The following is a 26713-nucleotide window of genomic DNA, read 5'->3' as shown; positions in this document are numbered from 1 at the left end:
TTTAGATGCAACAAAGTGTTAAAATCTAGTGCTCAGACCAAGCAACATAACTATTTATAACACCAACTTCCAGATTCTTTGTAAAATTTTAATAAAAAACAGGTAATGTGATAGCTGTATTTGCCTCTCCTTGAAAGAAATCTGCATTCATTATCTAACAAAATATTTTATTGGTATTTTTGATTTTTATATAATTTCTTAAACAGGTTACTCGATAAATATTTATGGATAATATTTACTTACTCCTAAACTGCCATTAATTTAAGAGTTTCAAAGCTTAGCTAGAATAAGAAGTTCAGACAGAAAGTGCTTTTAAACCCATGTAAGTGTCATTCTCCAGAAAAAAATCTTCCACCATATATACTGTATTAAAGGTTATACAGTGAGTTCATTCTGATAGTAAACTTATCAGGAATTCAAATGCATAAAGATATTTTTCAAGCCTTTTCAGTTTCCATTGAATATTGGTTATTCACGCACCAAACTTCAGTGGTGCTACCTCTGAGCCGCGTATTTATGTAGTGATATTATCATTTTAGCACTTGAAAGGTCAAATTTAATACAGCGACTCTACATACAAGAAGGCAGGAGAATCTGATTACTACCTCCTTTCCTACAAAATGAAATCACAGTTTCTCCATTAAAAGTCCCAATCCTCTTCACACACCCCTACCTTGCCCAATGCTTCCATCTTTTCCTGAAGTTTCTCTTTTGTACTCATCTTCCCTTAATGAAGAACATTAGTTTACCAAAGATCTCAGGTACACTCTGAGAATACTCATGAGAATTGATTCTACCAAATCCAGTTTTTATGAAACACTGAATTCAATAAAAACACCAGTTTGGGGTGATAAAATTTGTTTTGTTTTGGTGGTTTGTTTCAAAAGAGGAAAAGAAAAAAAGTAGATATTTACATAATACTCAGGACCATTCTTACAAAAATTGAAATATCTTGATGGTTTCAGGTTTACAATTTCAGTTTCAAAAAAATTCTGATTACTTATCAGTAACCATTTTTCTTTTTTAAGTAAGCTCCATGTCCAGTGTGGGGCTTAAACTCATGACCCTGATATCAAGACCTGCACACTCTCCCAACTAAGTCAGCCAGGCACCCTATCAGTAACCATTTTTAAAAGCAAGAAAACACTCAAGCCATCCTCAATTATTTTGAAAGGCTATTATATGGAAGAACAATAAGGTTTGTTCTGAGTTGCCCTCAGAGCTTAAGTTAAGGACCAACAGACAGAAATCAGAGAAATGATTCCACTTCAATATAAGGAAGAATTTCTCCTGGTCCCTATAATTACAAAGTAATACATGGCCACTATAAAAGATTCATTAAGGATAAAAAAAACTATAAACAAAAATATAATAATCTCCACCCAGAAGCAACAACTATTAATGTTTTAAAATAGGGTGCCTGGGTGGTTCAGTTGGTTAAGTATCTGACTTGATTTCAGCTCAGGTCATGATCTCAGGGTTGTGAGATCCAATCCCACATCTTAAGCAGGATCCATGCTTAAGATTCTCTGTCTCAAAAAAAAAAAAAAAAAGATTCTCTGTCTCCCTTTCCTCTCTCTTTCCCTCCCACCCTAAAAAAAAAAGTATTTATGCACTGTTAAGACAGAGTTAAGATACTATATTTGCAATTTTATGTCTGTGTTTACCTCATTATTTTAAGCATCTTCCCATGTCAGCTAGTGGACTCCCAGTCACCATAGATGGTAGGAACTGGCCAACCATGTGTTAACAGTGTTATGGAGTGAACTGAAGTGCTCCAATCAGGAATGGTATACTACTGGATCTCTAAATGCTCTAATCCTGTGCTTCTATGGCTCTCAAGTTCCCAGGCCTATAACTCAATTAATTCTACACTTCTGTTGGGGCTTGAAATAAAATATTTGATGGCAAGCTGTTAGCATCACATCCAAGGAATTATATTCTCCAAGGAAATTTCTAATTTAATTACAGAATATGAGCCTCAGAGAACCCTCATGTCGTATTTCCTACTGTTCGCACTTCCTAATAACAGATATGATCTTATTGCAAGAGAAAGATGTGCTTGTCTTGGTACAATATACAAAGTAACCTACAAAACAACAGCCATCAAAAAACACTCCCAAGATACTGTCTTGGGGTCCAGGGGACTGTTTAATGATGTTATGTTACACAAGGTATGGCCCGTGATTCTGCACAGTAGGAAATGTGGTTTCATATTCCACGAGGAGGAAGTGAGTCTTTCCACCTGAAGGTCCTTCAATACTTCTCGTATCTCACAGCCAACCTAACAAAGAGAATGAGACCAAAGAAAAAAGAGACACAGGGAGCCTCAGCTAGAGAGACAGAGGACCGTGTGACCACTGCACCACCATCCACACGCAAAGGACCTTCCCTGAGGAAAGCAGTGCCTATCATAGAAACTGATCAGTAAAGACTCCATTAAGAAGATGACCCATTAGGCACCTGCAGGAAGTTAGGCTAAGAAAGTGGTAATGACCCTGAAGAGAAAAGATGTCTCGATGGAGACCAGACTGCAGCATGGTGTCTTTGGAGTCAGATAATCCCAGTCTAGAGTTCCTTCCCACTCTACCACTCACCAGCATGTTAACTGAAGCAAGTTAATCACCTCTCTGAAACTGTGTCTTTGCCATGATGATCAGATTATAATTTTTTTTGATCAGATGATAATTTAGATCATTTGAGTAGCACAGTATTTTACACCCAATTGAAGTTCAACACACTGCATCCCTTTTTATCATCAGCATTACTATGCCAGTATGCTGGTTCAGTCAATCCTATGCTTTTGTCATAGGGAGTTAAAGGGGCCCTTCAGGAATTGTCCTATGTCAGGTTTCTCAAACCATTTACAGCCTAGAGAGCCTGTTTTTCAAGTAAAAACAAATGAGCAGTGACAAATAAGGGACAATGTGCTAAATCAAAGATGAAGGGTTCTTCCTGTATCCTCACTCTGTGTGGACCCAAGAGTGTTCCACAAAACCTGAAGACTCAGCAGAGTATAACTTTTAAAACCACCAGTATGGGGATGGCTGAACAGTGCAGAATCTACAAACTGCTCTGCCAAGATTCTGGTGTCCAGAGAAGAGCAAACAGCTGAGACGCTCTTCATTTTCTATGCATCCCAGCACTAAGCTTATTTAGGTCTCAGTACGTGTAATATCACAGCATGTTTTTTCAGAGATAAATTTACATAAATTTATTCAAATAAATTAACATTCCAATCTGACTTCGTCCTTGGGAACATCAAATGTCAGTGCCTGGGTGAACATACAAGTCGTGCCAAAACACGTTGCGTTGTTTTTGCATTGTGTTTTTCACACCAAAAACTCCAAAGGACAGTAACCTTTTCTTTCTTTCCTTTTATTTTTCTTCTTTTTCTCAGTATCATCTGTTAATACATCCCTGATATTCCATGGGACAAAATATGTAAAGGATTTCAATACTAGCGATGTAAGGCAGGGAGGGGAATTATAATAAAGAAAACATACTTCATTTTTTAAAAAACAAAAAAGACACTGAAGTAAATCACATTTCAAAAACAAGCTGACTTGGGACACCTGGGTGGCTCATGGGTTGAGTGTCTGCCTTCAGCTAAGGGCGTGATCCTGGTCTGGGGATCAAGTCCCGTATCAGGCTCCCTGCGAGAAGCCTGCTTCTCCTTCTGCCTGTCTCTGCCACTCTCTCTGTGTCTCATGAATAAATAAAATCTTAAAAAAAGAAAAAAAAAAAAACAAGTAGACTGGTTTTTGGAAGTCAAGTCATAATGTCCTAAAAGAATTCACTTCCCGGGATCCCTGGGTGGCACAGCGGTTTGGCGCCTGCCTTTGGCCCAGGGCGTGATTCTGGAGACCCGGGATCGAATCCCACATCAGGCTCCCGGTGCATGGAGCCTGCTTCTCCCTCTGCCTGTGTCTCTGCCTCTCTCTCTCTCTCTCTCTGTATGACTATCATAAATTAAAAAAAAAAAAGAATTCACTTCCCAAGGACAAGTAGTTGTCAATTTCACGAGAAAGGCACTTTTGTCCTAAAATTAAGCCAAATGGAAGCATAAGAACTCTAAATGGAGGGAAGAGCCACTTGGGTCACTTAAGAACCAGTGCCTTTTAGACATAAAAGTCTTTTATTATTCAAGCTGTAATTTTTACTTAGGAAATATATAAAATATGTTGTCAGAACCCAGGAATAAAACATCAATCAAATTCTCCTTCCTTCATACCAGTTTATATGGCCAACCCTACTGACATGCTATCCCTACTCCCTTCATCTTTGTGCATGTCAACTTTTATTACAGATTAAATGGGGTCCTCCAAAAAAGAGGTACGTTCAAGTCCCCCAGTACCTCAGAATGTGACCTTATTTGGAAATAGAGTCTTTACAGGGCTGGGCCCTAATGCAATACGACCGGGGTCCTTATACAAAAGGAAAAATTTGGACACAGAGACACACACAAATGGAAGGGAAATAATGTGAAGATAGAGAATGCCACCCATAAGCCAAGGATACCTAAGGCTACCAGAAGCTAGGCAAGGGGCCTGGAACAGATTCTCTCTCACAGGCTCAGAAGGAACCAATCCAGCTGACACCATGATTTTAGAATTGTAGCCTCCAGAACTGGGAGACAATACACTTCTATTGTGTAAGCCACCAAGTAAGTAAGTGGGACTTTGTTATGGCCATCCTAGGAAATTACTACACTGTAGATGGTAGGAGAGCCAAAATCTCTACCTTTTCACTCTCCCAAATGCTCCTGTAGCCAGGTGTGACCACGTAACATAAATTGGAGCAATGAAATGTCAGTGGGAGTCCACCAAAGCTGGTATTGAAGGATTAAGAACATAGCAGAATGATCAGAACAAACGAGGGAAGCAGGGGGAGGAGGTGGAACACATCTCTGGTCCTTTAGGGCATCAGGCTGGATCCCTAGAGCTCCCACAGAGCCACTGGACCAAGAAACACTCCAGTGGGGGAAATAAAGCCCTATGTGTGCCTAAAGAAGAACAAAAGAGCCATGTAGATAAACATTTGTGAGCTTGTATGAATTCTTTAATGTAGGAAATGACATAGAAATCAATCATGGCCATTTATTTTCTGTACATAATCATTTCTCATCCAGAGAATTAGCCAATTAGGAGATATCTAAAAGGAAGACAAAAATGTTTGCCTCAATTGCACACTAAAATGTCGCAACTTTCTGTCATTGTGCAAGACATCATCATTTCAAAAACACCTGTTACAAAATGTACTGAAATTTCAAGGCTAAATAACATCTATGCTCATTTAAAATTGCTAGGAACCTAACAGTAGGGCATTCCTCGAAAAAAGTGGTTTCCAAGTGGGAGCAATTCTACTGTCTGAGGACATTTATCTGGAGACATCTTTGGTTGTCATAAATTGAGGGGAAAAGTGGTGCTACTGATACCTAGTGGGTAGATGCCAGAGATGCTGCTAAATAGCGTACAATGTACAGAATGGGACCCTGACAAAGGATCATCCAACCTGAAATGTCAATAGTGCTAAGATCTAGTAAAGCTTTTAAAAAGAGAATGTGGTTTTGCTCTAAGCAGAAAAAACCAATTAAAAAAGTCTGGGTGGTGTCCGAATTCTGAGAATTGCAAACATAGGGGAATCACAATGAGTAGCAACTAGGTAAACAAGAATAGCAAGGTTCAGAAAGTAGGAGTTGACCTGAAGCCACGAATTTGCCAGGCCCAGCTTAAACTCAGCCTTGGGCATTCCCATGGGCATTACTCAACAGCTGGGTGTGCGTTTAACCATGACAGCTGGCAGGGGTGCACAGCCTTCTCAACAAACAGGTTCATCCATCTGCAGAGCTCCCATTCTGCAGAAACATTTCTCAGACAATATATGAAATCCATTTTCTCCTGATTTCACTTGAAGATGAGTCACACAAGACCTCAGCTATATGCTTGATTTCAGGCTTTTAAATAGTGAGAAGAGCTATTGAAAAAAATTACATGGTAGAAAAGGCACACAAAGACACTAAAAAGACTCTGAATCATTCTGATTTTTATGGGGGGCTGGGGGAGGCATAGCCAGCTTAACCAATTTACATCATTTTGCTTTAGAAAATAAACACATACATCATGCTGACAATTTTGTGCCATGTACACATGCTGAATTAAAATAATTTTGGGAAAACAGAAGAGGGAAGCAATAAAACGAAATGGTAAAGAACCATTAGCGATTGAAGTACATCAACTGCTAGTCAAGGGGTCACTTGGGTTGCTCCTAAGAATATACATGAATTTTGGAAAAAAATTTTTAAAGATTTATTTATTTGAGAGCATGTGCATCTGCGCAAAAATGAGGGGAGGGGCGGGGGGTGAGAGAGAGAGAGAGAGCGAGAGAGAAAGTGAGACTTAAGCAGACTCTGTGCTGAGTGGGGAGCCCCATGCAGGGCTAAATCTCATGATCCAGAGATCACGACCTGAGCCGAAACCAAAAGCTGGACATTTAACCAACTGCGCCACCCAGGCACCCCAAATTTCAGATAATTTTTATTTTTTTTATTTTTTTTTTCTTCTTAAAAATTTTATTTTATTCAAATTCAATTAATTAACATATAGTATATTATTAATTTCAGAGGTAGAGTTCAGTGGTTCATCAGTTGCGTATAACACCTAATGTTCAAAACATCACATGCCCTCCTTAATGTCCATCACCAGTTACCCCATCCCCCCACCCAACTCCCCTTCAGCAATCCTCAATTTGTTTCCCAGAGTTGAGTCTCTTATGGTTTGTCTCCCTCTCTGATATCATCTTATTTTTTTATTTTTTTTATTTTTTTTTTATTTTTTTTTTTTATTGGTGTTCAGTTTACTAACGTACAGAATAATACCCAGTGCCCGTCACCCATTCACTCCCACCCCCCGCCCTCCTCCCCTTCTACCACCCCTAGTTCGTTTCCCAGAGTTAGCAGTCTTTACGTTCTGTCTCCCTTTCTGATATTTCCCACACATTTCTTCTCCCTTCCCTTATTTTCCCTTTCACTATTATTTATATTCCCCAAATGAATGAGAACATATAATGTTTGTCCTTCTCCGACTGACTTACTTCACTCAGCTCAGATAATTTTTAAAGAGAATTTAAAATGTTTGATCATTAAAGAAAATTGTCAAATGCAATCCCAAACTCTGAGTGAGTGGTTGCTCTGGGTATATTAGAAACATCAAAAGAGAGAGAGAGAAAAAAAAAAATTTCTCCTTCAAACCAGCATGAACTCACAGAAGAAATTGATCACAATGGAATTATACCATTGGGTATAATTTACTTGGGTATTATTTACTTTAAAAACTCATTAATTAGGACTTCAATAATTTGGATTTGATGGTCATTTAAGCGGAGTCAGGCTGAAGTTGACTCTGCTAAGCAAAGCTATACAGTAAAGAAGCATTATTAATAGTATAAACGAGATAACAAAATTCTACAATCTTCAGTCATATACATGAATTAAAACATCTTTCTCCACATGTTAAATAACTTCCTGAAAAGGCTGCTCAGGCACCATTACAAAGAGGAGAAGAGAGAGGAGGACAAGCAGGGGCAGCAAGAGTTAAATTTATCATTATTGGCCAGGCAGTGTGTTAAGGACTTCCTAACAATTTTTTTTTATTTAATATTTTCAATAAACAATAACCTAGCAAAACAGGTACTCCTCCAGGTCTATGAGTATCTTATCTGCAATTCCAAAATTCAAATGCATCTGAAAACTGATGGCTTTTTCATAACTCTTTGATAAAGGGTTTGGCAGCAAAGCCTGACCCGAAATGACAGGAACCTCTTCAGTCCCGCTACATTCGTGTGATGGAGTTGCCATGGGTTCGGCTGCAGAACGATGAATGTGGCTGAGTATGGAGTGCTGCCCCAGACCCCACCGAGGGGCAACGTGCAAGAGCGTTTTCACCATTGCCGTTCTGTGTTACTATTTTACCTTTCTGAGTCCTGAAAAATTCTAAATTCAAAAACACATTGCACCCCAGGGGGTTCAGATGAGGAGTGTGGCCCCAAAGCCTTCTCTGTCCAGTAGATTAGAATACAGAATCTCAGGGGCAGTCGTCTTAGGAACCTGTCCATGTCACACCTGGCATGAGCAAGTGTGCAGTAGAGACAGGATTCAGCACAGGTAGCTCTGACTCCAGAACCCTCCTCCGTAGTCAGCTGTCACTTAAGTGACTCTCTAGGCTCCCTAAATATGGTATATAATTGAAAGTAATAAAAACCACTGAGTGGCTCAGTGGTTGAGCGTCTGCCTTTGGCTCAAGTCCTGATCCCAGAGTCCTGGGATCAAGTCCCGCAACAGGCTCCCCACAGGGAGCCTGCTTCTCCCACTGCCTATGTCTCTGCCTCTCTCTCTCTCTCTCTTTCTGTCTCATGAATAAATAAAATCTTAAAAAAATAAAGTAATGAAAACCACATTTAAACGCTACAGCAAATTACTGTCCTTAAGAATCTTACAAGTGGCCATTTCCCACTCGCCTTTTTCCTGCTTTCCTCTTGGCTGGTCATTTCTCGGATCCTTTCCACAATGGCATCCTCCTTTGGCCCAGTCGTGCCCCAGCTGCCTCTAAGCAGGGCTGCGACTTTCTCCCTAAATGAGAAGTACTGGCTTCGCGAGGCTGCAGCCGCATCCACGCTGGCCTCTAGACTCTTCTCCAACTCACAAGACCTTTTCTTCAAGAGGTTCAGCTCCTGCTTCGAAGCATCCCAGACCTGCTGGCCAGCAAGCAGCCGCTCTTGGAGGATCCTAACTTCCATTTCAAGAGCTTCCTTTGTCTCTACAGCACTGAGCAAGTCCTGAAACAGTTACAGATAGTGAAGACAGGAATGTTAGCGACCATTGAGGGACACCTGCATTTGCTTCTCATTTACCTTGCTTACAGACTTCATGGAGTAAGGATTAACTTCATTACATTGTTTACTTTTTAAAATTTTATTTATTTATTTGCCAGAGAGAAGGAGAGCACAAGTAGGCAGAGTGTCAGGCAGAGAGGAGAGGGAGAAGTAGGCTCCCCAGTGAGGAGAGAACCTGATATGGGGTTCAAGCTCAGATCCCTGTGATCATGACCTGAGCCAAAGGCAGATGCTTAACTGAGCCCCCCAGGCACCCCTACATTCCCAGTTTAACTGTAAGTTCCCCACCATCTCATCATGAAGTTATTGAATTGTAAAGGCTATGTCAGGTAAACTCAGGTGCCTAGGAAAGAGAAGGGATATAAAATCACAGCTAGGAAAGGAAGGAAACTGACCTATAACCCTTTTCTGTGTAGACCTTGAGAAAGAGTTAATAAAAACAAATTGCTGACTAGCATGCTGGTAGAGGCAATCCACAGATAGAAATGTTTACAGAATTATCTGTTCTAGGGCACCTCGGTGGCTCAGTGGTTGAGTGTCTGCCTTCAGCTCAGATCCTGATCATGGGGTCCAGGGATCAAGTCCAGCATCGGGCTCCCTGCATGGAGCCTGCTTTTCCCTCTGCCTATGTCTCTGCCTCTCTCTGTGTGTCTCTTGTGAATAAATAAATAAAATCTTAAAAAAAAAAAAAGAATTATCTTCTCTAAAGCTTGATATACATGGAAATTGATTCTGAATAAACCATAAACCCTTAGAGTCCTACCTACTAAAAGTCCTACACACTAAAAATTGTTTAAAGAAAGATGCCTCCTTAACACTATTCTAAGTAATAGGGTAGCATTTTCATAAAAACATCAGTGCATAAAAGAGAATCAGATCTTTCTTTCAATACTCACTTACTGTGTATCTCTTTGTCTCATAAAACTGATAGATCCTAAAGAAAACATACAGAAATATCCAGCTATTTGGTGGGTGGAAGAATTAAAAGTAGAGGGAAATAAAGTACCACACCAAAAATAATAATTTGAAAGAATATAATGTGTATTGTTAGGTTCACAAAAATAAATGAAAGGCATAAAGGAGGCTACCTGTGCACCTACTTCTATTTACTATAATCTAGAATGGTCAAAAGAGGCATAAAAGGGACATCTTTAAAAGTAATTTTAAAGGAGCACCTGGGTGGCTCAGTCGGTTAAGCATCTGTCTTAGGCTCAGGTCATGATTCCCAGGGTCCCGGGATCAAGCCCTGCATTGGGCTCTCAGCTCAGCAGGGAGTCTGCTTCTCCCTCTGCCCATCCCTCCACTCCTGTTCTCTCAATGCTCTGTCTCTCTCTCAAATAAGTAAATAAAATCTTTAAAAATAATTTTTAAAAACTTGTTGATATCAATTTTTAAAATACATGAGTTCACATTAAGTAAGAATAAGTAACTTGATAACCAGCATTGCTACAGTATCGTAGCCTAGTTAACTGGCAAAAAAAAAAAAAAAAAGTTTTTTTTTTTTAATTTAAAAGAGCATGTTAGGGTCAAATATCTTTGAATCACAGATTCTACCTCTAAACTCTAAGCCAGTAACATTTCAGGCTGCCAGTTAAAATACACTCATACCTTTTGCACCAGAACTGGACTTTAAAAGGAATTTATCTCCACCAACAGCTTGGAGACAAGAAAGACGTTCTTTAAAATGCTACTTCTTTACTTTTTATTTTATAAAAAGAGAATATCTTACTTTTTTTCTGGTGATTTCTTTTTTTAAATCAAGGAGTCCCTGGCATCAATTTGAAATAAAAGTCATCGAGTGTGGATAGGTAAGTTAGAGAAGCCTGGCCTTCAGAAAAGTAATGGCTAAACTAATTGTGGAACCTATTTTGTGAAATGCTTTGCTCAAGTCCTGGCAACAGCTCCCAGTTTCCCCATTCCCTTTAGATACCAGTCCTCTTTGCAGAGAAGCCCCACTGCTGCTAATTAAATTACGGCCCTCAAAGTAGAGTCAAGGACACTTTATCCCAAATACAATATTTTAACACTTTACAGATTTCTTTTCGGAGAGTAATACAATAGCTACTCAATTCAAGTAACCAGGATCCGTACTAATGATAATAAATTAGGCCCGTGTTTCACTTAGAAACGACCATCTAACATGCGGTTAGAAAACTCAAGGTTCCAAATTCAATGATGTAAAAATGAAAATTAATACTAATCCCCTTTAAGCTCTAGAATATTATATATTAACTTTTATGGAGAGAAGACCCCTAATGCAAAAGACAAGTTTCCATGACCCAGAGAGTGACATTTTTAACTAAGTACAAAAGATCCTCAAAATACACACGCAAAAAAATATATCATTCATTTGAGTACTATAGACTGTCAGTTTGGAGTGTACTAATCAACTGGCAGCTCCACCCAGAGACCAATAAACATAACACTCCCTAACAAATCCAAAGCAGAAACCCTTACGACTGCTAAAAATCAGAAAATGCATGTGTGGGCATAAAATACAAAGGCACATGGCAGCAGGCCAGACTTCTTTTCTGGGCACGTTTCAGCCCAGTGAACTGTATGGTGCTTCTCACATGCAGTACAGGCCTTGGAAGCCACTGACAAGGCCTTAGGGATGGCCGTTTCCTCAGTGCTCTGATTAAGTGATTCAGGATTTAGAAGCACTAAGCCGATCTGCTGGAAACAGATGTCCTCAGACTACCAATGCAATTACCCACAGAGCTAGCAGAGACAGTGCTGGAGTGGAATCTGGTTGCATGGCTACCTCAAGGATACACTCAAGTAATGTGACATCAGTATCACTGGCCAGGTCCTGAAGACTGTTGTCAGACCACACTGACACACAGAATAAGAAACAAGTAGCTCCCTCGGAGCAAAAATCAGGGCTGACCTCCACATAGGAAATCACATTTGCAAAAAAGGACAGCCCTTATAGAGATAGTGATAAGGATCACCTGGTAAACAAAATTTTTTAACTTTTCATTTGTCTTTAGCTTTAGACCTACCAAATGCAAGAAATGAATAATGACCCCTTCACAATTACTTTTAACAAAAATGGTTGTAAATAATATGATTAAGGCATTCAATTTACCTTCCCAATTAAATGCATGTCTTTATCAATTCCCAACGAAAATCCATTAAGTGATGAAACCATTCAAAGGTTTTGTTTTGTTTTTTAATGCAATCGTCTCCTATTTTAATGGTGCTAACTATTATGTGGATTTGGATATGCCTGAGATCAAACTGCCTCTCAAAAATACATGATTAATTATCATCCAGTGGAAAACCTCCAGCTCGAGTTTAATTCATCCAACCCTAGACAAATTTTATAAAATTAAAAACCAGTTGACTACTTTTACCTACTGCAGTTAAAATTAACAAATAAACTTAGAAATTCTCCCCAAATAGGTGCTCTTATACATTGTTAGTGGGAGTGTGAATAGGTGTTATTCTGGTATAAACACCTACCAAAATAGAATATGCACATAACCTGTGGTCCAAGAATAGATCTGTAGGATGGATTACTAAATGTGGAAAATGACATATCTGCAAAGCTCTTTCATTAAAATACAGCAAAAAATTAGATACTACACAAAAATTCACTGATATGTGGGACACGTGGGTGGCTCAGTGGTTGAACGTTTGCCTTTGGCTCAGGTTGTGATCCCAGGGTCCTGTGATCAAGTCCTACATTGGGCTCCCTGCAGGGAGCATAACCCTCTACCTATGTCTCTGCCTCTCTCTGTATGTTTCTCTCATGAATAAATACACAAAATCTTTAAAAATAAATAAAGTGCTGAGTCAATTGTGATAGGAATACACACACACACATACACATACACCCCTTAGGCTGTCCCACTAGCATCATCAACCTTTGAAAATACTAAGAATTCAACTTAAATTTGAAATTCCTGTTATTGACAAACACAACACAAGTTGACAATGAATTTGGCTGCACATGAGGCCAACGAGTTCCTGGGCTTCACTACCATACTGAAAACAGTCTGCCCTGAACTGGTCAGAGTGTGCCTGGAGCACCATGGACAGTTCCCAGCTGGAAATTTTAAGAGGGACATTGTCAAAATGGAATGGATTCAGCATCACATGCTAGCATTAAAGCTGTAATAAAAATATTTATTGTAATTGTGTTATCTAAAATACTATTTTTATTTATTTTAAATGCATAGAATGAACCTAAGGCAAAGCTTGGAAGACTCAATTATAATTATAGAACAAAATGTAAATATTACAAACCTTGACAATGTAAATACAATAATAAAATAAAGGGAAGTAGAGTGAGAAGTAAAAAACTAAGAGGCATTAAATTCCTCTGACACTGTAGCAAAAAGTCTAAAACTACTATCTCACATTGGTGAATCAGTAATAGAAATGTATTCCTTTAAAAGTCTCAGTGGTAACTATCAGAAGCTAAGACATGAATGCCCCAGTAAGGCTAGAAGTGGAAGCAGAGAGGGTTTTAAATTTTACTTCAGAGTCTTATAACAGTTTAATGTTTTATAATATGAGCAGATATTATTTTAGTGTTTATTTTCATTTTAATTCCTCACCCAGAGGCTAGAATTTTCCCAATCTCACACAGATGATAAGAAAGAAGGTTCAAAGTTTGAAAACTACAGGCTGTTTAACCGAAAGAAAAGACTTAGAAATCCATGATAAATGTCTTCAAATGCTTTAAAGTTAGCCATAAGAAAGAAATTTTATTTTATTCTATGAAGTTTCATTAAGGAAGAACCAGGATGAGGATGTAAATTATAGGGATGCTGATCCTGACTTGCTATAATGAAGAACAGTCAAACAATTAGAACTACACAGAGAGGGGCAAGGCACCTGGGGGCTGCAGTGGGTTGAGCAGCCAGCTCTTGATTTTGGCTCAGGTCATGATCTATAGTCATGGGATCGAGCCCTGCATCTGGGCTCCTAGCTCCATGCAGAGTCTGCCTGGGATTCTCTCTCCTCTCCTTCTCCCTCTTGCCCCTCCCACACATTCTCTCTCTCTCAAATAAATATTTAAAAAAGAAGAAGAACTATAGAGAGAATATAGACCTCCTTGTCCAGTAGTGAGTTCCCTGTCTCTGGAAGAGTTCAAGGGAAGGCTGGAAATTAGCTAGACAGTAACATTTTAAAGATTCTGATTTCACATACAGGGTAATGTGATCTAGATTCTAAAAGGCCTTAAGGTCACTTCCAATGTCGTGAATCTAGGATAGTAAAGAGATCTATTCCTTTAGTAATTTATCCTAGTAAGTCCTCACTTCCAGGAACTTATTTCCATATGCCCGTACCCTTAAAATAATTTTTTCTTTGGATCCCTAAGTAAAAGTACATAACTAGGAAAAGGAAATAGGGCAGCCCAGGTGGCTCAGAGGTTTAGCACTGCCTAGGGCCTGATCCTGGAGACCCGGGATCGGGTCCCACGTCAGGTTCCCTGCATGGAGCCTGCTTCTCCCTCTGCCTGTGTCTCTGCCCCCGCCCTCTCTGTGTCTCTCATGAATAAATAAATAAAATCTTTAATAAAAAAAGAAAAGGAAATAAAAACACTAAGCATCAATTATGTGATGGGCATGTCCTGACTACTTCATGTATGTTATGTCATGTCATGCAATGCTAAGAATAATTGTAAGAGATAGATCCTTAAATTATTTTTCTATTTTACAGACAAGAAACTGAGGTTCCAAGAGGTAAGGTCATGTGCCTCAGATCACACAGCCAAATGATTCTGGAGCCTGGATAAAAACCTGACAGCCTAGACTCTTAACCCCTCTACTCCCTGTTAACTGTTTTCATTCTGTTCTCTCTTTCATTCACTACTTTAGAGTAACAAACCAAAAAAAGCAAAAGGGACATCCTTCCAAACCAGACCTGCCTGACTCCAAAACCAATATTCTTTCTTAGCTTCAATGCTAGCTAGCAGAATTAAAGGAAATGTGAACAGTAAGAAAGAAATGAAGCTGTCTGAAATCCCATAAGTAAGTTTAGTTTCTGATCTGCTGATCTGAACTTATACAGTCTATAGAAAGTGCATGTGGCTTGTGTAAGGAAAGTGCTTACGTTTTTCAACACTAGATTATTTCAAAATAACTGAAAGAAAAAGTGCCAATCTTTGATAGTTGTTAAAACATACTTCAATATTAACTCAAGATTTTCAAGTAATATATTTTCCATACATATAATAAATCATCTTGATTTTTACTTGGGAAATTTTCATAAAGTAAAAGTCATTAAGTGAACAAAGTAATTAAGAAAAATGACAAAAGTTGAGTTTCGTAAAAATGGCACCCCAGCCTGCAAATACTACTACTTCTGAAGTCATTCTGGGCTTCACTAATAAAGCAAGTTTCCTAGCTCAAAAATAGAGCTTTAGAAAGCAGTATGAAGACCCTTCCTAAAGTCATTAATGTGTCACTAAAACCACATGACAGTATTTTTCAGTAGTAAATCTCTAGAGTCATAATCCTATGAATGAGCACTTTATTAAAGACCTCAAGTTTTTTATTGCCCATATATTTTTTTACAATTTTTATTATTTTGGCAGGAACTTCATTCCAAAATGAGTATGAGTTCCAAGTCTGAACAACATGGCATCATTTACAAGTAAAGGCACATATATGAAAAGAAATAGTTCTGGTTTTTGTTAAGGTGCTCTTAACACATTTTCTACTGCTAATCTTCAGAAATGTATTTTTATAGATAAATATTAAATTCTTCCTAATTTTCAAAGCTTGCTAATTTAATAATTACTATTTGTAATTGAATTAAAGTCATTCATTCACTAAGGAAATCTGCATAGCTACTTATTGCTGTTGTTCCACCAACAAGTAATTTTTGGCATCAGACTGGTATGTAAGAGATAGCTGTGAATGTACATGGCAAGGGGTTACTGATGATAACATAATCATGTAATGACCAAGATTAAAATCGCAGCCTTGCTTCTTTGCTGCTACGTGAACATGGGCAAAGTACACTTAGCATAATGACTGTGCTAATGGTAAATGATCGATAAATGGTGACCATGTTAGTAATGACTGCTGATAACATTATGCAAAAATTCTGAGAGCCTTAAACTTCACTCAGAAGGCTAACTTGTATGTAAAATATTAAAAGTTTAATTTTGAAATAACTTTATATATACTGTAAGGCAAAGCAAACGAGTATATATTATGATTAGATTCAAAAAATATAAAACAAAAAGATATTTTAAAACTCTAAATATTGCTTTTAATTAAAAATACCAGTATTGGGGTACCTGGGTGGCTCAGTGGTTGAGCATCTGCCTTCAGCTTAGGGTGTGATACCAGGGTCCTAAGATAGAGTCCCACATCAGGCTCCCTACAGGGAGCCTGCTTTCCCTCTGCCTATGCCTCTGCCTCTCTCTGTGTGTCTCTCATGAATAAATAAAATCTTTTTAAAATAAAAAGATAAAAAATAAAAATACCAATATTAGTTTACTACTAAAAATGTATTTCTAGCTTTTTCCACCAAAAGAAATGATACCCCAACAGCAATGAGCACACCTACAGCCTAAATCTTGGTTTTAAGCACCATTCTCCAGTAAAAGGAACTAATGCTCCCTACGGAACAAGTTGATTTTAGTTTTGTGGTCTGAAAATTCTAAGTGAGCCTAAAATGCTGTATTCGGTCAGAAAAAGCAAGAAGTGTTAAAGGACTAGAGTCAGGTTATAAGATCACAGAGACCATCCAGAAGGGGCTGCTGCTGGGCCAATTTAGTGAATCTGGAGTACAAAAAAAAGTGATTGTAACATACTAAATAAATGAAAATCCATGTGTCCATAGAACTGAAAAGAAATAAAAAGCTATTCTCTACAGGAGAATAGAGCTAATAAGGAAACGGAATAGTAAAATTATAATACTACCTTTTTGCAATCCATGATGTAAATTAATCCAGGCAAGAATCAATGATGATAACACCACTTAGTAAAGTTAATGAGGAACAGAAATAACCTGCCAATTATCAGAAATAATGTCCCTTTATGCTAAAGAGATGGGCAATCAAATTTAGTGTCAGCCAATGAGTAATAACTAGCATTACTTGCCTACAACATGAAGTATACAACTTAACCTTTGAAATATCCTTGCCAGAAACATTTAACCTGAATCCAGTCTAGTCATTAACTAATTTTAAACTACATCTCCTTGGGACACCTGCGTAGCTCTGCAGTTGAGCATCTGCCTTCGGTTCAGGGCATGATCCCGGGATCCACTCCCACATCAGGCTCCCCAGAGGGAGCCCGCTTCTCCCCCCTCTGCCTATGTCTCTGCCCCTCTCTCTGTGTCTCTCATGAAAAACTAAATAAAATCTTAAAAATATGTATATACTACATCTTCTTTACCTCTTAATTGTCTCTTATGTATTTTCTTAACTGATTGCCCTGGCTCACTTTCACTTTTGAAAATTCATCATTATTATTAATCCCATTATTAGTTTCTTTGTTGCAAAAATATAAAAATATAACTGAAAGATTATAGAGTGTTCAAAAATCATACAATTTGCATGCTCAAACAGGGTTTTAGGTAATTTGAAAAGAACAAACAATTCATTGTGCAAATAAAGGTCTAGTTAGCATTGAGGCACTTCCTTTTGACAGTATCTTCTAAATAATACCTATATCCTTCGTCCTCGCAAGTATATGTCAAGGGTTTTGTCTAATTATTGATACATTCTCATGCATGACAAATAATAAATGATTATGCATAGCAGCCTTGCTCATAATAGTGCGTGGCATATTACCATTTTGTATTAAAGATAAATATAATGCAAAAAAGAAAAATATATAATGCAGAGCCTGTTGCCATTTGTATTAAAATTAAATAAAAAAGAATAAGTATATAAATCATAGAACATATCTAGAAAGGTATATATAAAATAATTGTTGACAGAGAACAACTGGGTGGGTGGTGGGAGGGGGTAGGGGAAGATTTTCACCATATACCCTTATGTCTATTTGGAACTTTGTATCTGCTGGATGCATTACCTATTAGTCCAAAAAAATTAATGTGTGAGTTTTAAAAATCCTTCAAGTCTAACTGAAGTCGGACATAGTCTCAAAAAACTCTACTTTTAAATGTGTTGTATTTCTTTTTTTTCTAATTAGGGAAAAACTGTATCAAATGGCCTGCTCAGGTCACTGAGTTCCCCCCACAGGCCTCCTGCTGACAGCAGCCTTTGGAAACTGTGGTCAGTAATGCCAGTGTGCTCACCCACATCTGGTTTTCAATTTCTGCTTTATAAACATGATCAGAGATGCACACTCACACTTCACATACTGTACCTGGTTCAGCTTGCCTTTCTCTTTAGTGCAGGAGGCAGCTTTTTCCTGCGCTCTGTTTACTTCTGAAACCAGCCTCATGATGGTTTCTCTGCTAGCTTTTGCTTCCATCTCATGGACATTTATAGTCTCTTCAAGAGTAACAATCTGTCCTTTGACGAATGCATTTTCTTCGCACAGCTCTCTAAGCTGAAGAGAAAGCAATTACAGCTATCATATAAAAATTAACAATTTCATACCGCTTCCTCCAAGCAACTCTGATCTACATACCCTGCTGACTGCACTATCACATGAAACCACTGAAAGCACTATTCCTCCCTCCACTCAAAAGAACACATTTTCAAATGCAGCTTCTAAACTCTGTTGTTATGCACAGACCCAGTGATCAAATTAAAATTAATCAAAAGATAGCTCCAGGGCAACATTGCTGAGAGTCTTGCCAAATGCTTCCCAACAGAGCCAGCGTCAGCAAGCCCCCAGTTTAAATAATCAAGGAAAGGTGATGGTCTACAGAGATTACAGCGGGCGAGGAAGCAAAGGAGTTCTATTCTGCCCACGTCCACTGGCACCAACTGCATGCAAGGCACTACCTGGCACAGGGAGGAAATACGGAGAAGAAAGCCGGACTCTTTTTAAAAAGAAAATCTTTCTAATTAATACAAGCACAGAAAAATCCTGAATAACATGCTCATACAGTGGCTACCATTGGGATTAGTAGAGCTTTTCACTCTCTATGTTGTGCATTTGGATTGTCAGCTGAAAGCATTAATAAGATTTGTTAAGATCTACAAGTAGAGAAAATGAAATCAGACACGCTCGTTGGCCCAGGGAACCAGCCCTGTAGACACCTTAGCCTGTTAAGGCCATGAGGACGCCTACAGGAAGAGCTAGGACCCCACATTACAGAGTCAGTATCTGTGTTATGACACTCTGGGGGGAGGAACACAGCTTTCAGCCTCAGCACCTGGCCAACATGGTGCCCTGCTCCCAACTCAGGGCTGTTTCCACTCTCTTAAATACATTTCCACATATGTGTATGCTCAGTCCCCAACATCTTTCAAAGTCTCAACTTCAGAAGGCAAGCTGGTGCAGCCACTCTGCAAAACTGTGGACTTGCCTCAGGAAGTAGAAAACAGAGCTACTCTAAGACCCAGCAATTGCACTACTAGGTATTTACCCCAAAGATACAAATGTGATGATCCAAAGGGGCACTTGTACCCCAATGTTTATAGCAGCAATATCACAATAGCCAAGCTGTGGAAAGAGCCAAGATGTCCATCGACAGATGAATGGATAAAGAAGATGTGATATATGTACAATGGAATATTACTCAACCATGAAAAAAATGAAATCTTGCCATTTATAACAATATGGATGGAACTAGAGGGTATCATGCTAAGTGAAATAAGTTAATGAGAAAAAGACAAATACCATATGATCACTCATATGTAGAATTTAGACACAAAACAAAGGTTCATAGGGGAAGAAAGGGAAAAATAAGACTAAGTCAGAGAGGGAGAAAAACCATAAGAGACACTTAATCATAGGAAACAAACTGAGGTTGCTGGAGGGGATAGGGTGGGGGATGGGGTAATTGGGTGATGGGCATTAAGGAAGGCATGTGATGTAATGAGCATTGGGTGTTATATAAGACTAATGAATCACTGAACTCTATCTCTGAAACTAATAATACACTATTGTTAATTAATTGAATTTAAAAAATAATTTTAATAAATGTCCCTACCTCAAGGGGCACTCCTCAGCCTGTCTCCCTAAACTAGCCTGCCATGCCTCTAAATATGCCTCATTCTCTATCTCCACATCCCCATTTGTTTTTCTTCACCTTTACTATGTGGGATATTAGTTATATATTTCTTCATTATCTCACAGTAACAAACTTCTAGAAGAGCACAGATTTAGTCTTATCTCATTCACTGTGGCACCACCAGCACCTGGGACCTCATCTAGCAGAGAGTAGTCACTCACTAAATATCTGGAAAATGGGGGCACCTGGGTGGCTCAGTCAGTTAAGCATCTGCCTTCAGCTCAGGTCATGATCTCAGGATCCTGGGATCAAGCCCCACATCCGGCTCTCTGCTCAGCAGGGAGCCTGCTTCTCCCTCTCCTTCTGCTTCTCCACCTACTTGTGCACTCTCTCTCTCTCTCTCTCCCTCTCAAATAAATAAATAAAATCTTTCTTAAAAATAAAGACAAATAAATATCTGTGAAATAGATCAATGTCAAATAAGTCCTTAGGAATGCGTTCTTGGTTTCTTGGGAGCGTGTGTGCACATGTGGTTAGGAAACCATTAGGAAATGGTCTAAAAACTGAAGGAGTGGTTTTGTTCCCCTTCTCAGGGGAACTCCTAGTAAATATTGATCAAGACAACAGCCCTTCTGCTCTTGGCCAGTGACTTTTTTTTTTTTTTTTTAATTTGAGATGCTGAAGCCCTAGAATCCCAGAATCTGTTTTAAAATATAGTTTCTTCTGTTATTCAGGTACATGAGGTGAACAGATCTAGAGAGAGCCGCCATTGAAAAACCATGTGTTACTCACAGTTCTCAAGAGGAGGGGGCACAATCGCTTCTGGGCCTTTTGGCTAAGATCAAGTGTAGTAAGAAGAGGGGGCACACCATGCCATAGCCACACAAGGAGGCACCGGGTCAGTCAGGAGATTTGGACAGCAAGAGAAAACCAGGGGCAAGAGTCCCTACTGCAGTTTCTCCGGGAAGTAGTAAGTGAGGTGAAGGAAGCAGGTTTGGGTCTGGCTAGTTTGAGAAATCTGAGGGGTGCAGGGACTGTTCCTAGTTGTCTGGTACCTAGCCCTGTGGTGATTAGGGGAGCTGGACAGTGGCCCAGAGCCTGAGACAGAAAATGGCTGCAATGTGGGAGCAGTTCGTTTGCATATTGAAGCCCTGCTCCTGGGAGAGTCATTTATAAGGAACTGGCTAACCCTCTGAGTCAGTCTCTCCTGGGTCAGCAAGGAGAATGTCAAAGCATTTGAAATACAGAAAACAATGAGGCATAATTCATACAGTATCAACTCCCAGACTAGCATGTGGAGCTAGGCTCTGATGTGGGGAAAGTGTTTCATAAAAGGAGAGGTTCTTCATTCTCTTTTCCCCATCATGTGGCTTTACAAACAATCTCCCAAGCTACACTGCCCTGTGGACTTTTATAGCCAGGCTCCTGGTCACTATTGAGCAACAAGGAAGAGGAGATGCATCCAGAACTCTCAAGGTTATCAGGCCTGAGCTTTCAAAACCCATTAGTGACGTGGAACACTTCTTGAAGTTAACTGAAATGATTTTACAGCTTTCAGGAAATACAGTGGGGAAGCTTACTAATAAAAGTCTGAGAAGTGGCCTTTAAGAATGGCTGCATAGAAGAAAGAAATTGAAGAAGACACAAATAAATGGAAAGGTATTCTGTGCTCATGGACTGGAAGAGTTAATATTGTTAAAATGTCTCTATTACTCAAAGCAACCTATAGATTCACAGTCTCTTCAATAAGCAGTGTTGAGAAAACTGGACAGACACATGCAAAAGAAAAAACTAGACTACCATCTTATAGCTCATACAAAAATGAACTCAAAATGGATTAAAGATTTGAATATAAGACATGAAACCATAAAATTCCTGGAAGAAAACACAGGCAGTAAGCTCCTTGACATCAGTCTTGGCAATGTATTTTTTTTTTTTTTTATCTGACTCCAAAAGCAAAGGCAATAAAAGCAAAAGTGAACAAGCAAGATTACATCATGGCAAAGAAAACCATCAATAAGATGAAAAGGCAACCTACTGAATGGGAAGAAAATATCTGAAAATCATATACCTCATAAGGGGTTAATATCGAAAATATATAAAGAACTCATAGAGGAAAAAAACAGGCAGAGGACTTGAATAGCCATTTCTCCAAAGATGACATACAGATGGAAAAGAGACCCATGAAAAGATGTTCAACATCATTCACCATCCAGGAAATACAAATCCAAACCAAGTGAGGTTTCAGTTTACATTTGTCAGAATGGCTAATATCAAAAAGATAAAAAATAACTGTGGGAGAAGATGTGGAGAAAGGGGAAACGTTGTGCGCTATGGCTAGGAATGCAAATTGGTGCAGCCACTATGGGAAACAGAATGGAGATTCCTCAGAAAATTAAAAATAGAATTACCACACAATCCAGAAATTCCACTTCTGAGTATTTATCCCAAGAAAATAATAACACTATTTAGAAAAGATTTATGTGGATTGCCTGGGTGGCTCTGTAGGTTAAGCATCTGACTCTTGATTTCTGCTTAGGTCATGATCTCAGGGTCCTAGGATCAAGCCCCACATGAGTCTCCATGCTCAGCATGGACTCAGCCTATCCCCCTTCCTCTGCTCCTCACCCTGCTCATGCTCACACGCTCTATCTTTCTAAAATGAATAAAGAAAATATATATGCACTCATATGTTCATTACAGCATTATTTACAATAACTGAGCTATGGAAACAACCTAAGTGTCTATCAATAGATGAATAAAGATACATGTATAAAAATTACATATATATGTAAAATTATATACATAAAAAAGTATATATATAAAATCTGCAATACTACTCAGCCATTAAAGAGAATGAAATGGAGTGCCTGGGTGGCTCAGTCAGTTAAGCATCCAACTTTGATTTTGGCTCAGGGTCATGAGATGGAACCCTAAGCTGGGCTCTGTGCTGGGCATGGAACCTGCTTAAGATTCTCTCTCTTCTGGGATGCCTGGGTGGCTCAGTGGTTGAGCATCTGCCTTTGGCTCAAGGCATGATCCCGGGGTCCTTGGATCAAGCCCCGCATTAGGCTCCCTGCGGAGCGCCCGCTTCTCCCTCTGCCTCTCTCTGTGTGTCTCTCATGAATAAATAAATAAAATCTTCAAAAAAAAAAAAAAAAAGATTCACTCTCTCCCTCTCTCTCTGCCCACCCTACCAGAGAGAGAATAAAATTTTGCCATTTGTGACAACATGGATGGACTTTGAGAGTATTATGCTAAGTGAAATAAGTCAGAGAAAAATAATTACTCTATGATTTCACTTATATGTGGAATCTAAAAAACAAATGAGCAAACAAAACAAAAGCTCAAGAATATGAAGAACAGAGCAATTGTTGCCAGTGGGGGGAGGATTGTGGAGTGGGTGAAATGGGTGAAGGTGGTTGGGAGGTACAGACTTCCAGCTGTGAAATGAATAGGTGATAGAGATGTGGTATGCAGCATGGTGATTACAGTCAAAGGTATCATAGTACATATCTGAAAGTTGCCAGAAAAGTATCTCTTGAAAGTTCTCATCCCAAGAAAAAAAATAATAAATTTTTTCTAACTTTTCATGGTGACAGATGGTGACCAGACTTATTATGGTGATCATTTCACAGTGTACACAAGTGTTGAATCATTACCCTGTACCCCTGAAATGAATATAATGTCGCATGTCAATTACACCCGAATTTTAATTTAAAAAAAAAATTGGCTGCAAGAAGATCTGTCAGGAAGCAAGGGTATGAAAGGTGTGAAATGAGCAAAGACATGGTGAGAGCTCCAACACTGTCAGGTTCCCTAATGAATCACTATGTGCCAAGTGAATTATTCACTTGATATAACTAATTTCCTTCTTACTGGCAACCTACCATTAAAGTAGGATTTCCATTATTTGGTTTCAATGGAAAATTAAAAAGTACTTTAGAACTAATCTTAACCTTATACTAAGTAAGTATCCCAAAACTGACACAGTTGGTTTTGGTTTGAGTTGTATGTATATGTCCTTCTGTTTGTAACTAAAATTTTAAAAAACTCCCTAAAACTCATTGCTATGATGAATAATTAATTGTATTTGGCAGCGTAAATGTATTTTGGACAAAACAATCCTTTCCAGAGAGTATTAATCCCAAATAATGTTAGAAAGGATTTTGGAACTCAGCTCAGAGACATAAGATTTATCCCAGGTCGCACAGTCAAGTAATGCTATACTTGGGCTACTATCCCACTCTCCTGCCACACACAGATTCAACCACAGCACTTCCTTTCATGGCACATGTCGGAATGACCACTACATTTATCGTCTTGTTCATGTGCCACCTTTAGAATTAAATCTTCATATGATGCCTTTTCATTCTTCTTGTCTGGATCTAAGCAGTCACCAAGTTGAGCTAGAAATTCTTCATGTTGCCTGCAATTCTTTGAGACTTGATTCTTATTCTCCTCAATTTCCTTTAAACACTTTCTATAAGGCAAATAACACATAAGTCAAGTTGTAACACAACAGAAGAGATCATTCATAAAACAAAGTTCAACACTTAAGCTCTCTGATCCAATCATCATTTTTATCATAACCCCAGTTTCCTGGACACAGAGCACATCATTGTCACGCAAGCTCTGTGAGGGAAGGAGAAAAGTGAAAAACAGGCACCTACACTTTGCAGAAATGTAGAGAAATCTTCATGGCATCTTAGATCTAGTAACAGCAGAGGAGATAGACTCTGCCTCTTATCTCCTACTGTTTAGAATCTGTAAAAGTGGCAGTAAATCTCTAGGTCACAATGGATGTATCTAGTCATGAGTCTCTGTTGGGTCCTCATGAAGGACAGTGCTGCTGTATTTCTTCTATTCGCTTGTTTTATTTTCAGATGTTATGCAGTGATCTATATGGGTAGCTTAGGGCATACCCTAGGTAATGGCCAAGCATAACTATAATAAAAAGTATAACAGGAGCAGGGGATTTTCTCCCTATAGAAAAGAGATGTTCAATCATCAGCAAAGATCATTATTAGTTTTCACACATCCAGAGTTTTTAGAGTATTGATATGGGCCAGTCAAGGAAAATCCGTTGATTATACTCTGCTCTGAATATTTCATTTCAAATCTCAGATAAGTTTGCTGAAATAGCACAGGTCTATTTCTAATGAAATATCAGAGACTAAAAGATCATTAAAAAAATGGACATACTTTAAAAGCAAATTAGAATCATTTTGGTAATCTGGTATCATTTTTTCAGTATTCAAGATAATAAACATGATTATTGCTTTCTCTTTTTACCATGTTAAGTGTTTACTGCAAATTCTTTCACTCTATTCAAAGATTAACAAAGCATATAATTGCATACATTCAAAAGCGTATATTTCTAGTTAGAAAATGTATAACAATAAAAGACCAACATCAATATATCTCTAAGTTCTTATTTGCAGCATTTAAAGGTAATATTTATTCAGTCTCTCTGACTCATGAAAGGCACAGCTAATGCTATGACATGGGTTGATTTATGTGTATGATTCCACCCATTCACTCCAAGACTTCAATCTTGCTTTCTTCATCCTAAGGGTGGCCGAACTATTCTCACTTCTATTTGCATTTCACTTGGACCCAACAAAGTTCTAGGAATCTACCCTAAGGACATAATCACATAAATATGAAAATATGACTATACACGAATATTCATTGCATCTTGGTTTATTTTTTTATTTTTTTAAAGATTTTTATTATTTATTCATGAGAGACACGGAGAGACAAGCAGAGACACAGGCAGAGGGAGAAGCAGGCTCCACGCAGGATGCCCAATGCAGGAATTGATCCCGGGACTCTAGGATCACGCCCTGGACCGAAGGCAGGCGCTAAACCACTGAGCCACCCAGGCGTCCCATGCATCTTGGTTTATAATAATTTTTTGAGTGAAACTAATTCTATTAGAAATAACAAAAAGAATTGATAAGTAAATTATGATATTTTACGCATTGGGTACCATGGGCCATTGAAGATGATATAATGAATAACTTTTTAAAATATCTACAACATAAGGGCAATTGGGTGGCTCAGTTGGTTAAGCGTCTGACTCTTGATTTTAGCTCAGGTTATGGTCTCAGGGTCGTGAGATCAAGCCCCACATCGGGCTCCATACTCACTGCAGAACCTGCTTGAGATTCTATCTTTCCTTTTCCCTCTGTCCCTCCCCCTGCTCCAGATCTATAAATAAATAAATAAATAAATAAATAAATAAATAAATAAATAAAATCTTTAAAAGTATGTATCTACAACATATTATTCAGTAAAAAAAAAAAAAGAATTCATTACATGTCATCATAGATGTACAACTATCTGAAAACCCATTCACTAAAATCTGAAGTATGGCTTCTCAGGAATCATAAGGTCTTGAGTAATTTTAATATTTTTGGCAATTTTATATATCCTAAAAATATTTTTTTACAATTAGTACGTATCATTTGTGTTATTCATTTATTTGATAAATATTTATTGGGTACTCACTATGCATCAAGCCCTATTAAAGGTACTAAAAATACAATAGTTAAAGAACAGATGGACATCCTTGCCTTCATGGAGCTTACGTTCTAGCTGGGAAGAGGGATAGTAATCAAAATCAATGTATATGAAATGTATACTGTTACCAAAAAACCGCTGGAGAGAAAAAATTAAGCAGGAAAGGGAGTAAGAAATATTTGCGGTGGGGGGAGAGGAGCAGAGTAAAATTTTAGATGTTGTCACT

General features: G+C 38.4%; 1 protein-coding gene across 8 annotated transcripts in view; it reads right to left on the bottom strand.

Annotated features, from left to right (window-relative positions):
• CCDC170 (coiled-coil domain containing 170) overlaps positions 1–26713 on the bottom strand; it is a 99015-nt gene that overhangs the window by 28363 nt on the left and 43939 nt on the right. For 5 of the 8 annotated variants that reach the window (XR_013379332.1, XM_077896895.1, XM_077896885.1 and 2 more), the window contains 3 exons: positions 24298–24442; positions 18198–18383; positions 8515–8832 (listed from right to left, as the gene is read on the bottom strand). Coding sequence is in view for 7 of the 8 variants with exons in the window: in XM_077896895.1 (XP_077753021.1) it covers positions 8515–8832; positions 18198–18383; positions 24298–24442 (649 nt within the window). In the remaining variant the exon portion in view is untranslated. Of the gene's footprint in view, positions 1–8514; positions 8833–18197; positions 18384–24297; positions 24443–24632; positions 24732–26713 lie in introns of those variants that run through there. The other 3 variants (XM_077896935.1, XM_077896921.1, XM_077896906.1) reach the window with 3 other exon arrangements.

The sequence above is a fragment of the Canis aureus genome, chromosome 1, assembly GCF_053574225.1.
Source record: "Canis aureus isolate CA01 chromosome 1, VMU_Caureus_v.1.0, whole genome shotgun sequence".
NCBI classification, from domain to species: domain Eukaryota; kingdom Metazoa; phylum Chordata; class Mammalia; order Carnivora; family Canidae; genus Canis; species Canis aureus.
This window is presented reverse-complemented; position numbering and strand designations above follow the sequence as displayed.